Source organism: Strix uralensis, chromosome 1 (assembly GCF_047716275.1).
Source record: "Strix uralensis isolate ZFMK-TIS-50842 chromosome 1, bStrUra1, whole genome shotgun sequence".
Classification (NCBI taxonomy): Eukaryota; Metazoa; Chordata; class Aves; order Strigiformes; family Strigidae; genus Strix; species Strix uralensis.
This window is the reverse complement of record NC_133972.1, coordinates 28,133,552-28,150,405: the sequence shown is the minus strand read 5'-3', so window position 1 is coordinate 28,150,405 and position 16,854 is coordinate 28,133,552. Positions and strand designations below refer to the sequence as shown.

Genomic DNA, 16,854 nt, shown 5'->3' with positions numbered 1-16,854 from the left:
ATAGATATAAGTCTTTAGTTTGGTAGGAAATTTGAGGACTCAAATGTCAAATATTTAAAAATTAATAGTTTTCTCATTATGATTCTCACCATCTCCTGTTAAGAACAGTTGAACAGAGAGCATTCATATGATTTAACCTCCTGCAAGTCAAGAAACAAAACTAACTAGAAGACCTTGCTTTCCAATTGCTGTTGTCTATCTAGATAAATTGAACAATGAAACTTGCACTCGAGAAGTTTTTTAATTCAAATGCATGGTAAATTCATACAGTTAAAACCAAACATTCTCAAGTGGCTTCATCTTTTCACATCTCATGAAATGCAGTCACTCAGAATTTTCAGTTCTTCCTAAAAGCAGGACAGAATTCATAAATGCTAAAATTGTGTATATTATTCAGTTTAGGGAAGTTAATGCTAGAAGCTTTCCTGTTTTTAGCAAGGGATATTGTTGGCCTTTCTTCTTTAATTAACATAATTCCATAAATTCACAAACTATTTGTCAAATTTCTTGATATGAAATACCAATAATGAGGCAGTAATCCTACAAGTTACAATGACTGTAAGAAATAGTTTTTAAATACATTATTCTGTGACTATAAACAGGAATTCTCTTATGGAATAAAACTAATTATTTGATCCAATGTCAACATCTGATTATTCAGGGATATGACAGGTGACTGGGAAATGATTCACATAGAGCAAAACATGCAAATCAGGCTACAGAATACACACACACTGCATTCTGCTGAGAAAGTACTTGTAATCAGATGACTGTAGAAAGTAGGTACAAGTATGAATAATAGAAGGCAGAATAATGCATAATCTCAGGTACTTCACTGCAGCCAAGCAAACTGAAGGAAAGGCCTATTTAAGTCACAGTTTAGATTAACTCACAAATAATCAAATCAGATGTAGTTCAGTACAGTGTTTCAAGATGGTTAGTACTACACTGCAGAATCTTTTTCAATCAGCTAAATAATAAGCACAGCTATGCCTGTTTCTCTGATTTTTGCACAGGTTACATTAAAGATTACAAACATACAAGAAAAAAAGATATGCACCTCGAAGGATACCAGTTATGCACTGGATTGGAACTCAGGAGACGTAGGTCCCATTCTCAAGTTTGCTGATGATTTGCTGAATGATATTGGGCAACTTCGTTTTGGTTTCTGTGTTTACCTAAATACGTTTTATCTATATTGACTATACAGAATTTAGCCATACAGAAATTATTCATGGCAGAACTGGCTCTTCTTGCTTTTCATACAATAGGAAACACAATGGATGTTGATCTCAGCGGAGAGCATCTATGTATTAATGCCATAAATTACTTAACAGCTTACATAATGAATCTTCTGTTACAGCTAATTGCCCTACATATAAAATGCATCAGGTGTTTCCTACAACAGTCAGCATGTCAGTTTAGTTGCAGCCAGGGAGAAAAAAAAAAATCCTAGTGAACACTAGGAAAGAAACAGAAAAGATTTCCTGCTTTGATTTGCCTTGGTGGTTGCAGCTGTACATGCCACCAATCCACCTCTTGTAGTTAACTGTGGCGAAGTCTGCCCTCCTCAGCTGGCCACCAGCTAGTATTCCACTTTTCACAGTCACAAAAATGAGCACAGAATATGCTTCAAGGTTAACAGCACTAAAAATACATTAAGAGAAACACAATAAGACTAATTAATCATACTCTTTCTCAACAAAAATAATGCCATCAAATATGAATGAACATCACACAAATCCAGACAAAATATAAACAATGATACTTCAAAACACGCTTGAAATAAGGTCCAAATTATTTCTAAGGCATTCAATGCACTCTGACAATTTAAAATTATAAGACATTTCTGCAAAAAGATATTATAATAGGTTACTGCAAGTGTTGATTGGTTTTACACTATTTTAATGGAAAATTATTATAAGAATTTATATGCAATTTCAGTAGAACAAACAGAGCAAGGTTGAATCTAAATGCAGTCTTTTTGGATAAAATATCATGTAATCAGTTGACTGGCAGCCATATATATAGCATGGATTTACTTTATAATCCATCAGATTTAACCATACTGCATTCTTTTTCTCCATTCTAGCAAAGCAAAAGTAACACTCAACTAGAATAGGAATTGATTTTTAGTGGTAACATTGCAGGAAATGCATCATCTATGGTGATTTATGGTGGAAACTGTAGCTACCTGCTGGTGGTACCTTAAGAATCATATTTTTTGACCCTTAGCAGACCTTTGCTATCACTACTGTACCATTTATAGATGCAAACATAGCACCCGATGACTTTGTACATTAAGTAAATGTGAATAGAGGATAGATTTTTAAAAATTTTTTTGTTTTACACTGCCCATTGGGCCCTGCTTCATAATTCAGAATGTTGAAGTCACACATTATAGGTGAAATAATACACTTGAGTTAGGAAATTAATTCCAGTTAGCTATTTATAGTTACAAACAAATCACTGGGAAAAAGCAAAAAAACAAAAAACAACAAACTTTTGCCAGTCTATGAAGAGTACACAACATATATCTGTATCAAATTACTTGTAATCACATTATACAAATCATGTGATGACTGTAATGTTAATAATTTTCCACAGAGATAGGAGAGCTACATCACCAAGTGCATTCTGGTTATTTTCTACAGTTATGATTGCCACAGTATCAACTGTAGAGAAAAGCCTTTGTACTTATTAAGTATTTCGCACTAAACTGTAGACAAAAAAGAGCTTCTCTGCTACTGCAGTGCAACATTTTCATCTACATTTAATACAGAGTGAATAAATATTGAAATTCTGAAAGTGGTTTTAAGTACAACAGTTTTGATTAGCAGCAAAGCATGTATTTTACTTAGTCCGTTAAACAGTAAATGAATGTGTATATAAAATGTATATAAAAGTACATGACACATTTTGTATACACAGATCTATACAATGTGTGCCTGAAGATAGACATATAATATGCAGACATTTTGAAATAGCAGTAAAAAGTGCTGTTTTTAAAATAACAATCATTTCAGAAGCTATGCCAGTTGCAAATAATGACTATTAACATGTCATACCAGCATTAGAATTCGCTACTATCCAAACTGAGAAATTCCTTCTAAATATTAAAATCATACTGATGGTGTTTAATCTGTTTCTAGGTCTGGTAAAGTGAACCTATACATATTTTCTGTCTGGTCATATCACAAAGCTCTTTTTCTTCCCAGAGAAGACGTACATGGATATAAATAAGGTTACAGGCTTTGAACTATCGTCCCAGAAAACCTGACTATGCAACGATTCTTTAAAAAAAATTTACAAAAATAGAACATATGTACTGTTCGGAATTGTGTTTTCCTCCTAATGTATAAAACTGGAAGCATCTTTCCCAATGTTCCTTCTAAAGTGCTTATGCTGCGAACAAAGCTAAAGTTTACAGTGTCATCCTGAAATATAACGTGAGGTCTCTTGAAGCTGTCCCACACTGGTATTCCATCTGGATGCTATTTAATGAGCAAGGCTTGCCCCTTTGGTAATCAGACAGACTCAGCTGAAGTACAGGCAGGTTGACTTCATTAGGAACAATTCTGAACCCTTTGTTCAGAATTACAAGTTCTCTTCTTTTGCTGGATAGTCCTTTGTTCCCCTTGGATAGTAGAGATACCTGGAGGAAAAGAAAAATGGGTACTTCGTATATGTTGGAAGTAAGAATTCCCCACTATTCACAGTCACCAGGTATGGGATTAATCTTGGCGCTACTAGCAGAAAGCAGAGGTATAAGCCAAGGAACTTCAGAAGTCTATCGAAAGAAAAGTTTTAGTTCAGGGTTTACAATAGAGTCTGATGCAGAAATCTCTGGGTGAAATTCTGTCATTTATGCTACACACGGGGAAGTAGTTCATTTAATGATCCTCTGACGCAAAATTTATGGACTAGTCTGCACTGCACACAAATAGAATTAGAGCAGCATGGCGCAAAGGTCTCCCACAGCTGATCAATGAGGCCTGAATGAAACATAATGTATTTGTGAGCCAGCTTTAACTTATGTTGCTGATGCAACATCTCCAGAGACTTCGGCACTATAGAGAACTAGTTGAAAGTCTTTAACATCACTTCTTTCTCCTTTTCTAATTCCCCTTCAGCAAGCTACATAAAAAATTAGCACAGAAAGTAATGGAGCTGCTTCTGTCAGCTTTATATAGATGAAAATTGCCTCATAATCAAGTTGTATTATATTATTTCTATGAAAATATGATGTAAAGACTTATTCTCATAATCAGTGCTGTGAGAAAGTAAAATAGGTGTTTCTTTTTTGTCTCAAAACTCCACCAGTGTCCATTCCAAGAGTAAGACCTCTTCTGAAATTTTCCCTGACTACTTGTATACAATATTTATAACATGGATATCCAAAGCCCTTTCAAACATTCCTGTATACACATGGTCCCTCAGAAAGCAGTGTTATTTTGGTTACTGAAGTACTGAAAGATATGGAAGTATTCCAGTAATAAGAAAAGGAATAACACAAAAAAATTTATAGTTTTGCACACACACTTCAACACATGTAGATAGAAATCCCTAAGCTGAAAGTTTGTTATTAAAGTTGTAAACTCAAGTGCACATAAGAAACATAAGACTGAAGATATTCAGCCCCCTATGTGGATAACATCATCCTTAATGGGGCACTGTACCTTTGCAAAAAAATAGAATCATAAAATCGTTTGGGTTGGAAAGGACCTTTAAAGATCATCTAGTCCAAGACCCCTGCCATGGGCAGGGACACCTTCCACTAGATCCAGTTGCTCAAAGCCCCATCCAACCTGGCCTTGAACACTTCCAATGGTGGGCCGTCCACAACTTCTCTGGGCAACCTGCTCCAGTGTCTCACCACTCTCATCGTAAAAGATTCTTCCTTATGTCCAATCTAAATATACCCTCTTTCAGTTTGAAACTGTTGCCCCTTGTGCTGTCACTAAAGGCCCTGGTAAAACAATATCTCTTCATCTTTCTTATAAGCCCCCTTTAAGCACTGGAAGGCTGCAATAAGGTCTCCCCCAAGCCCTCTCTTCTCCAAGTTGAACAACCCCAACTCTCTCACAGCCTTTCTTCCTAGCAGAGATGTTCCAGCCCTCTGATATTTTTTTGTGGCCCTCCTCTGGACCCACTCTAACAGGTCCATATCTTTCTTGTAGTTTCTGGGATGCCAGAGCTGGACACAGTACTCTAGATCAGGTCTCATGAGACTGGAGTAGAGGGGGAGATCACCTTCCTTGATCTACTGGCCACGCTTCTTTTTATGCCACCCAGGATTCAGTTGGCTTTCTGGGCTGCGAGCACTTCCCTGGACATTGCTGGTTCATGTCCAATTTTTCATCCACCAGCATCACCTAGTCCTTCTCCACAGGGCTGCTCTCAATTCCTTCATCCCTCAGTCTGTATTGATACTGGGGATTGCCTGGACCCATGTGCAGGACCTTACACTTGGCCTTGTGGAACTTCATGAGGTTTGCACGGTCCCACCTCTCCAGCCTGTAAAGCTCCCTCTGGATGGCACATCCCTTCCCTCCAGCATGTTGACCGTACCACACAGCTTGGTGTCATCAGCAAACTTCCTGAGGGTGCCCTCCATCTGTGTCACTGATGAAGATATTATATAGTGTTGGTCCCAGTACAGGCCTGTGAGAGACACCACTAATTACTGGTTTCCACTTGGACATTGAGCCATTGACTATAACTCTTTGGATGTGGCCATCCACCCAATTTCTTATCCATCTAACAGTCCATCCATCAAACCTGTATCTCTCCAACTTAGAGGTAAGAATGTCATAAGGACTGTACCAAAGTCCAGGTAGATGACATCCATAGTACTTCCTTTTTCCACTGATGCAGTTGCTCAATCATAGAAGGCCACTGAGATTAGTCAGGCATGATTTGCCCTTGGTGAAGCCATGTTGGCTATAGTCACATAACTAAAATATCTACCACGATTCATATTAAGAGTACTTACTATGTCTTTCTTGAATCACCACCTCTGCAATGAAGTTAAGAATATTTAATGTAAAGCTTTGTGTATGTTACTTCCTAATTTTTACACCAAAAGCTAACCCCTCTCCAGAAATTTCATTATGTGATATCACCAACTCACTTCAATGAAACCATTATCTGCACTGCACAGGCTCTGCTTTTAGGTTAGTAAATAGCTTGTAGCAGATACGGGTAGCTATACTTCTGTGAGGACCAGCACCAGATGACACACAGTTTACTCACAATATAAAAAAAGAATAGTGTGCACTCAAGTGCAACAGCTGTCAGAGAATCCCCTTCTGCCAGAGCCTTTGAGCTTGATTCCTGTTCTGTGTGCCTACCCTTTCTACCGTCTGCCCTTACTGCAAACCATTCTCTTCACCCGGTCAGTCACAGCTACAGGTGGTTCTTCCTTCTCCCCACACCAGCCTGCTCTCCAGGATTCCTACATTCTGTCTTCTGCTGTTCTTGGCTCTGTATTAGATATATGTATCTACTGCTCACTTCCTAGCCTCTATCCCATCAGTTGCTACTTATCAGTTCTTTGCCCAGGCATTACCTTAAAATGATCAGACAGACTCACTTTCTGTTCTGATGTCTAGACTTGATCTGACAGTATTTCAGTGCTCTATTAATGCTACTGTTAAGCATATACCTACTGTGATTTTTCAAAATTATAACTTGGTTACATTGGCATGAATTTCTAAGAGAAGGGTGCAAGTCGTATCTGTGACAAAAAAAGGTACCTTCTTGGCCAGATTTTAAATCCTTGCTCTAACACACAAGTTAATAAAGAAAACATTGATATAATTTTTTTAATACCACCAAGCAATGTAGGGCAAAGCTTTATACTTTCAATGCCTTCATCCAGTGCTGTAAAGGCTAAAATCTTTCAGCTCCTTCTATGGCACAGATTTCTAGAGCTACAGGACTCCATGGAAACATGGAAAACTCAGGATATCAAGGTGTTTTACAGATACAAAATCTCAGCAAGACAAACAGTTATTTCTTCTTTTTACATAATTTTCAGATGATTGTTCTTAAGTAAAAGGTTTCAAATTAACTTCCAAAACTGGTGCTGATACTTTGATGAAGCCTAAGAGTTAGTTTTATAGATGTCATGTCTACCATGTCAAAAACATGAAGATCTGACTTTCCCTTACCGGTAAACAGAAGTTCTGCTAGCAAAAAGGCAGCCTTCAAGAATAAGGAACACAACTACATTATGTAGAAGAACACTGTGCCTGTTAGTACTAAACTGACATCCTAGAATAGCTTTTGTTGTATCTTACACTGCTATATCCAAACAGCTACCTCTGTAACCATGTGCAATTTCTCCCCTAGCCACAGTCATGAAGGACATCTTGAGACAGGTAAAAAGAATTTATCTTTGTATGGCCCTAATTTCCGAACACTGAGGCCAACCTTGTCTTCCGCTTCTTTGAAAACTTTCAGATTGTTTTTTACGTAGCCTGAGTTCCCAAACCTCCTTTAAACAGCATCTTGCTGTGGCATAGAAAGATACTACATTCTTCTCAGGTAAACTGCCCTACCTCAACCAAACCATTAAAGTCTCAAACAGAAGAAAAATTCCTCTTAACTTCAACTCAAAGTGTTTTGTTCACAGCAGCTGTATAGATTCAGGCCTGCTAGCACAAGAATGATTCCAGATTACAGCGAGCTTTCTGAACCACCTTGAGTAGAATGGTGTCATCTTATTTGATGTTATTTGACAAACTTTATCTATGCTCTATACATGAACTCTGCCAAGCAGAGATCTCAGACACACAAAAGTCAGTCTCAAAGTATATCTTTTTTTTCACAAACTGGTAGAAAGACCTGCTTCAGAACTGCAAGAGCAAACTCATCTTATCTCAGCCAAACAAGTCTGTGACGACAGATGCTTCTACTCAAAGATAGGAAGCTCATATAAGAATGTCTGAGAGCTCAGGGCATGTGATCTCTGCAAGAGATCAGAGCCATCTGCCTAGTGTTGAAAACAGTCATTCCCACAGTCCAAATGCTGACAGACAGCTTCATAAACATGCACTTTTTCTACAGACAGTGTGGACTTCAGGCATTTCCACTGTCAGGAGACCATCTAATTTTGTGTATTCATCACTGAACTGTATCAATGACTCTGTACCTATCAGTCAGCCAAAATTCAGGTCAGGTACTACTTCATTTTTTCCAACAAGAGGTGAAATTCACCTTTCCACATATATCATTGCTAAAGAGAATCTTCAGCTGAGTGAGGGGAGAGGTTCTGCACCAATGACAGTCCTACCACATGACCAGGTTATTTTGGTACTTGCACCAGATGGATCTCTGGATCACTTCGCTATTCTGCACAACACAAAGTCATGAACTGCAGTCAGGTTCTACATCCAAGTCTTTTATACCTAGCAGTCCTGATACTAGCCAAATCTAGTAGTCTTGATGCTGACTAACTGCTAGAGCAATAAAAAGTTTCTGCTACAGATCCTATCATTCTGATTCACAGGTAAAAAAGCGTAAATAACAAAAGACTGACTTACTAACAGAAGTAGGAAAAGTGTTTTGTTATGGTATTGTAATGTCAGAAAAATGCAAATTATTTTTCTGTGTCATTAGATTACTGGCCATCCCTGAAGTGACCAGAACATTCCTGCAATTCTCCAAAAATCCAGTTAGCAGTAAGTTTTTCACACCTGGACATATGATTTTGACAAATAACGGCTGCTAATACCCTAGGATGTAAGGCATACATTTTCCCTAGTTTATAAGTCATTATTTCTCTAGAGCTCCACTGTACCATTAAAGTCTGACACGTGTCTTCTGAGCACAGCCAATATTGGTGCAGCTATAACAACATGGTAAAAATGATGCCTCTAGCAACCATGAAAAGGTGCAGTGTGACTATCACCGTGTGCAGTGGTGAACTCTATCCAGCAAGTGTCTTTTCATTCATCTCTTAATCAAAAGTTTTATTGTCATTGGAACACTCCATATTCATCAATGTGACAAGGGTTAGTCTCTGCCTTATCCTAAGAGTTGGATGAAATTCACGCTAGAATCAATTGCTACTCCATGTTTTCATGTTGCTTCTCCTTTTTCTAATTTCTGTAGAATCTGTGACTTGGGAAAGGTAGGCCAATACTGCCTCTTAGTGGAAGGACAGCTAACTCAAAAGATGTAGTGAATGCTGGTCTGTGGGAACAGGGCAGCATACAGTGCCACACAGACCCTCAGCTGATAGCCATCAGAACTGCAGGTGGGTAGATCAAAGGCTCTTGCAGGCACAGATATTTAGAAGAAAAAAAGTTCTGCTGAGCTTTGGCAGTCTTTTTTACCTCCTTGGGGAGAAGTACAAATCAACAGAATGTTGGTATGACTCTAATAAACATTGCTGTCCAAAACAATCTTCTTTTGTATTGTGAGAAGTAAGAATTAGCATGGACAACCATTTGGAAGAAGAAAACAATTAACAGAAAATACCAGGCAACATTAGCAGGGAGAGGTGCCAGAACGGAATAAAAAGTAGCAGTGTCTTAAATGACCTAGATATCACTAAGTCAAAAAATCCGCTTTAGATTCCAGGAGCATTGGAACTGTGTACTTTCATCTACTGTCTAGTTTGGTAGGTTCTAGAACATTAAAAAACAAAGCTAAAACTAAGCTAAATACAAATTTAAATCTGTTAGTCATGAAAACACAATTAAAGAGATGCATTAATGTTGAAGAATACCTAGATAACATGGTAAGAATTTGCAGATAGAAAAAGCTCTATTAATGCATTTCTGGTTTTGAATGATGTACCCATGGACCATAGACCCAATACAAATGAGGGCTGCCTCAAACAGGCAAAATTCAGAATTTCTGTCATTCCTGAGCTATATTATCCTGTGAATAATACCTTGAGCTATTCTTTGAGTAGTGAAAAATGTATAGCTATTATTAGAGCCAGACTTGACAGTTTTTCTCTTCATGAAATAGCTTTTTCTAACTACATGAATGGTTGCTTCTCCAATTCTAAAACTTCAATAAAAGTGGAAAAGATTGAATTGAACAAAGTTATGAAAATTTTAAGTGTCAACATATCAATATATGCATTTGATTATGAAGACTGCTTCCTTCTATTCTTGCTTGCATTGCAACCATTTTTTTTTCCTATAAAGCTAATGTTGAAACAACATTTCTCTCAAACAGACTGCTGGTCATATGACCTTGTACTGGTTTGGCTGGGATAGAGCTAAATTTCTTCACAGTAGTTTGTACAGTGCTATGTTTTGAATTTGTGATGAAAACAGTGTTGATAACATACCATTGTTTTAGTTATTGCTGAGCAGTGCTTATACAGCATCAAGGCCTTTTTTGCATCTCACACTGCCCTGCCAGTGAGTAATCTGGGGGTGCACAAGAAGTTGGGAGGGGACACAGCCGGGACAGCTGACCCCAACTGACCAAAGGGATATTCCATACCATGTGATGTCATGCTCGGCAATAAAAGCTGGGGGAAAGAAGGAGGAAGGGCAGGCGCAGAGATGGTTGGAGTGATGGCACTTGTCTTCCCAACTAACTGTTAGGCATGATGGAGCTCTGCTTTCCTGGAAATGGCTAAGCATCTGCCTGCTGATGGGAAGTCGTGAATGAATTCCTTATTTTGCTTTGCTTGCACACACAGCTTTACCCATTAAACTGTTTTTATCTCAAGCCACGAGCTTTCTCACTTTCACCCTTATGATTGTCTCCCCTATCCCACTGCAGGGGAGTAAGCAAGTGGCTGTGTGGTGCTGAGTTGCCTACTGGGGTTAAACCATGACAGACCTACAGCACTCAGCTGAACACAACTCCTGTCTCTGACCATTGCTATTTTTGTTTATTTATAACAAATCTTTTTTCATATAAGTGAGTTTCTGCTTGGATTAAGTCTCTAAATTCAATTTATTAAAAATAGATTTCTGCATCAATTTGGGTATGACATGTCTACTTCAGTATGAAAAAGCATGATGAAAGTTTCAAACCAGTATTCATTGTCCTATTCATAAATAGGCTCACAAACAAGGAGCTTGCCTCTTGTGCAGTATAATATTAAATCAGAAGGAGGAAAAAAAGAAAGAGTGGCACAATGGATGTGAATAGAATAATTTTGAAACATTACAGGGGCTTTTTTATACATGTTTACCAAATTTCTGTATAAGTAATACAATTGGAGTGCTGAGTAATTTCAGGAGATTAGTGATAAATGGGCACAAGTTGATTATTCAAGATAAAGCTGAGGGTCATTATCCTCAGCTGGTCATTAATTTCCATGAAATGACTGGTATTGAGATAGTAATTACTATTATAATGAAAATGGAAAAAAAAAAGAGCATGACATTTTTCTTATGAAGCTGTCTCAGTTTCTAAAGAATTCACATTTCTCTCATAACCCAATCAAGTTTCTTGAATCATTTTAACTCTTTATACAGTTTATTCATCCTACTATGATTTTCATGTCATTGCCTCACTTAAGGTTTGGTTTCCCACCATATATTCCTGGAATTTCGAGGGGCACAGCAAGGGGCAATAGCAATGGGAAAGAAGGACAACGCACACACATCCCGCAAAACCAGAAAATAAATAAAAAATATTTTCCGAATGTTTTCTCTATAAAGTGTGCTCCACAATGAGGTAGGAGATTTCATTATTATCCTATATGCTATCTAGCTGTTTATTCTGCATTTAATAGTGCTTTTAGCAATAGCACACACATCCCATGTCGTTTCACAGTAGCTGCGGAACTCTTTGTTCCAAACCAGAATTCACCTTGTAGCTTTACAACGTATGGAACTGATATTGTCAAGTCAATTTGGTCAGAAATCATGAAGAAATTTGGCCCTAAAATGAAGAAACATCTTCAAAAATTTGCAACTTCACAAATTAAGTTTGTGTGGTTCTGATGCGCCTTCTGTGGACTTCTGAGCCTTTGGCATTCTTTTTTTCACATTTCTATTCAAAGAGCTAGAAACTTATTATGGGCAGAAGGGAAGGCAATTTGTTTCCTGCTAGAAACACTATCATTCTGATTCCACTGTGAAAGACCCACACATGCTGCATCATTACAACATCCCGTCTTAGAAACTGAAAAACTCAAACTAAACTTAAAGTTTTTAAAATAAGCTAAGAAAGTTTAAAAAAAATAGGTATATTGCCCTATATGCTGCTAAAGCAAACAAGATGCAGTTATTCATTACTCCTAGTACTTTTTTCTAAAGCTTTTCTGTGAACACTTTTCTAAGAAGGGGTTCCAGGAAAGTTTACGGGATATAGTGAGTTTCTGCTGGAAAATTTGCTGTTGCTTCTGAAATGTTTCACTTTGCATAAAAGAGAGGAAGTAGAGCAAGACTCAAAACAGTTTTAGGCAAGAATGGCCAATAGGATGTTGCTCTGAGGGCCACAGACCAAATTGTGCATGGCGGAATAGATAATGGTGGATACTGATAAATGACTTGCAGTGCAGCTTGGGAGACTGATTTGTCCTTCTAGCTTGCTTAGCAGTTAGGAGAGTTTGAGGCGAAACTAATGATGCATGTCTGCTAGCCAAATGAATCATTCAGTACTGGACAGTTATCAAAACTGGACTGTTTGGCTATTTGGAGACAGTCTGAGAAGCCAAAAAAAAAAAAAATTTGCTTAAGTTCTGACAGCTCTGAATGGCATTGAGCAGAGCATACTTTAGACAATATGACAAGTCCTCTGGAAATAGAGACATATTTTTGACAGCCAAGGCCAAAGCATGGTCTGTCAATTTTCTGGAAGAGAAGGAAAAATAGTTATTTGGGAGTAGAACTTTGTCTGGAAAAGAAGTAATGTAATAGTGCAGGGGAACCAAACATAATTATGCATCACAGCAGGTAATAGGATTCAAAAGCATAATAAAAAATCAAGTTGTTGGTGACAGACCAACAACTGGGTTGCAGTATGGCTATTTTGTATCTCTCAGCTAAAGCCAGGACATGCTAGAGTGAGACACATGCAGTGGAATGGGTCAAAGACTACAATAGCTGTTACATGAACACATTAACAATTCTAAGCAAGAAGAAAAAAAAAAAAAAAAAAAAAAAACAAATCTAGACAACATACTTCTAAACTTCTAAGGAGATTCACACCTATAAGGAGATGTCACTCCATTCCTTTCACCCACTCCAAAATCAATTTTGTATTTGCTAGAAGTCCCATGAACAAAGCACAAATCAGCACTGACTGTAAATGACATGTTTTCAGCACTGCTGAAGAAGTTGCATGACTTGAGGGAAACACAATGTGACTTCCAATTTTCCTGTGCTCCTGGGAAAATCAAATGCATAGCACATCCACCAATGTGAAAAAGGATGCTGAGCATCCACTGGCCTTCTCCAGACTTTACGTATGTGTGAAAATGTGCTGCTTGCTCTTTTCCCCATTTCCTTCTGCAGGACCACGGGTGGTCAGTCACTGGAACAGGTTCCCCAGGCAAGTGGTCACGGTGACAAGACTGTCAGAGTTCAAGGAGCATCTGAACGACACTTTTAGTCATATGGTTTAGTTTTAGTTAGTCCTGCAAGGAGCAGGGAGTTGAACTTGATGATCCTTATTGGTCCCTTCAACTTGAGGTGTTCTATGATTTCCATTAACAGATATCTTATTTCTATAGTAGTTTGTGTAAAATGCTCAAGTCCATATTCAGCATACACCTGCTTCATTACAGTTAATTGCAGTAAGATGCTTTTTGCCAGCCTGTTGGTGAGATAAATGACTATACAACCACAACACATTTATACATTTATAATAAGACTTGCTAGATCTTGATGTTAAAAATGAGTGCCTTTTTCTTTTTGTAAGTTGTGTGATTTTTATTTTTCTACAGCACCAAATCTTGGGAGCTTGTGATTAGGACACAAATTTAAAATACTTGAAAACACTTATAAACAAATTTGTTAGACCTCATGGCTGCAAAAGTGATTTGTAAACATGATTCAAGTATACCCTGAAGGTCTAAAGAGTGAATTATTATTTTATTTTGGGAGTGCTGAATCATGATTTTTCAATACTTGCAGCTGGCAGCTGCAAGACACTTGTAATCTGGAATTCCAATTTAATGAGTAGCCTATAAAAATATTCAGACTAACATTTAGAACTTTTCAAGCTAGAGTCAATCCACACAGAAAAGTTTGCAGAGATAATAAATAACTGAAAAATATCACTGAGGCACCAGGAACTATAAATTCCTAAAACTTCTTATCTGTATTGGGGGGGTTGGTTTATGTTTGTTTATTTGTTTTTGAAAACCTAACTGCAGTCTCTCAGGCTTTAAAATGTTGATTACTGCAAAGGCAAGGAACAGACTTACTTGATGGAAGTAATGAATTTGTTTTGCACTAAAGAATATCTGAGATGATAAATAACAGGCTAGCAGGTAAAAAGAATGAGAAATGCTAAGCTTATGTTGTGGACTATAATAATATTTTTCAAATATTTTCTTTCTTGTGTTCCTCAAACGTTTCCTGCAGGAAAAATACACCTTCTCCAGGACAAGTCGTTTGCCTAGTTTCAAAGACCATTAAATTTTTTTTCATCCCCTGCACTTTTGTGCTAGCAACCACTTATTCTTCTTGTTGTGTTGTACTCAAATATTTCACTAAATATGTCAGCTTCATCCTTTCAACCCTGTAATGGTAGACTGTTATAATAAAATATACTTCTATTTAAATAAAACTTTTGTTCAGCTGTGGTTTTATATGGGAAAAATGTGAGGAAATTGCTGCCAAACTCGTACCGCTCTATCATCTGAGTGAAGAAAACAGATGTGGCCAAAAAAACCTGCTTAGATTAGCTAATATGTCCCATGTACATTTCTTCCAGTCCATGAATCCATATATAAACAACCATATATTGCACTAAGTTTAAAGTGAGATTGCAATCACATAAACAGGCAGATGATACATTTGGTTTTAGCACATCATGATTAACTTTTTCTTTTTAAATTGAACAGACTCACCTGTTAGAAGAGAAATTGTAATAACCACTTTCCTCTAGAACCTCTTCAATTAGAGTCTACAAGATAAATTTATTTCAGTAAATTATCTTTATTAAAAGTAATAAATTAATACATATAGGTATATTTATAGCTTACCTGCAACTGTTCATATGTCATCCCTTCTGCTATGTCAGAAGTGCCAACAATACCTTAAAGTAAAAGGCAAGTAATCTTATACTACTGAATTTGGGGTTTATGCTCCCTCATCAGTTTCTTAGCAATTTCACTACAAATATAATGACAAAAGAGATGCTTGATTATCAGCAGCTTATTCCACTGACCACAATGACCCCCTGTAAAGGTGGAAGGCATCTTATGGCATGATGTGAACATTTGAGGCACACAACGTTATCACATTATGAAAGAGTTCTAACTGACGGAAAATATTTTAAATACTTAATGTAACAGAACACAGTGCAACCTTCTTATTCTTTCCCACTTACAATATGTAGTGGAAAGAGCACACAGCCAGCTGCAATTTGTGAGGACAAAACTATTCTTTGCAGGTTAAGAGATTCAAAAATTACAGTTACTGAGCATCTGAACAAATTGCATTGTTGTCTTCAAGAACAAAATAAAGATCATATTTAAAGTGATGGTTAGGGACTAACGTCCTACTCAAATATCACCCTTGACACATAGAATTATTTGGGGGTTTTGCAACAAGCTGTGGAACTAATATGTTCGTTTCAACACAAAAGCCAGCAAAACCAAATTTTCTCACCCTTCTTTCTGGCACCATAGTTTTTAATGTTACCATGTCCTCTAATCCATGGATTTCAACATAGTTTTTCCTGTATTTAGAAGAATTGAAATGGCACAAATACCAAAATGCAGGCTGCACATTTCTGCACATTGCAGAGAGGCATATGATGAAACAAGTCTCTGACTTAGGAATTGCGGTTCCCCACCCATGATGCAAGTGATGGTAGGTTTGATTAAAGATGGAGTTCATGATTTGTCATGCTGAGTATCACTAGTCCAAAGTATATTTGATACTATTAATTTTCTAAAGTGCATATGTATATACTTTACATATACTTTACAGATGTGATATGGGACGTAGCATTTCCCTCCTCAAGTCTGTAGGGTTTGATTGAGCTAGGTAATTAAATCATCCCAGCATAACAGTTTCAAAAATGACAGAAGAACAATACAGGGTTTAAACACAGTTTGTTTAAAAATCATGTGCAAGGACAGGTAAATCCTAAGTATGACATTTTCAGTTACAAACGTTTCTATTGATTTCCATAGATGAACCATGTGTTATTTGCATCTTCGCTATTTCTTTGTAATTCCAAAATACACTCTTTTAAATTAGTAGAATGTTCCATCAGTGATAAACTACATATCTTACCAGGAATTAAACAAAACAAACAAACACCCTGATAATGAAAATCAGTATAGTCAACATAACTGTCTTTAAAGTCAGATCTTAGAGCAGCAATTCCTTCTGCTTTGATACCATACCCTTTATTAGAAATACATATGCCATTAGAGAGGTTTTGTTGCTTTCTTTACCTTTTCTATCATCTGGAAGCAACATATTTCCACCTGAAGAGAGAAGTACCACATGCCAATCTGTTGTGAAGAAGTTAGGCTCAATCAATTCAGGAGAACCTTGCAGCAGCTGGGGAAGGGAAAAAAAAAAATAGAAAAAAGCAAAGGACACCTGAAATCCCCAATACAATTACGAACGTCCTACCTTCTTCTCTCCAGAAACACTGTCTGAACATTTCAAGTTGCCAATCTGCACTTAGTATAAAGCACTGAGTTCTTTAGACTATCTGAATAAAATGTCATAA

At 37.2% G+C, this 16,854-nt stretch overlaps 1 protein-coding gene across 1 annotated transcript in view; it reads right to left on the bottom strand.

Moving 5' to 3' along the window:
- Positions 1–222: 222 nt before the first annotated feature.
- NEK10 (NIMA related kinase 10) overlaps positions 223–16,854 on the bottom strand; it is a 107,064-nt gene continuing 90,432 nt past the window's right edge. The window contains exons 32-35 of the mRNA XM_074891781.1: positions 16,571–16,679; positions 15,146–15,198; positions 15,011–15,066; positions 223–3,655 (exon numbers count right to left, since the gene is read on the bottom strand). Coding sequence (XP_074747882.1) covers positions 3,598–3,655; positions 15,011–15,066; positions 15,146–15,198; positions 16,571–16,679 — 276 coding nt within the window. The 3' untranslated portion in view covers positions 223–3,597. The remainder of the gene's footprint in view (positions 3,656–15,010; positions 15,067–15,145; positions 15,199–16,570; positions 16,680–16,854) is intronic.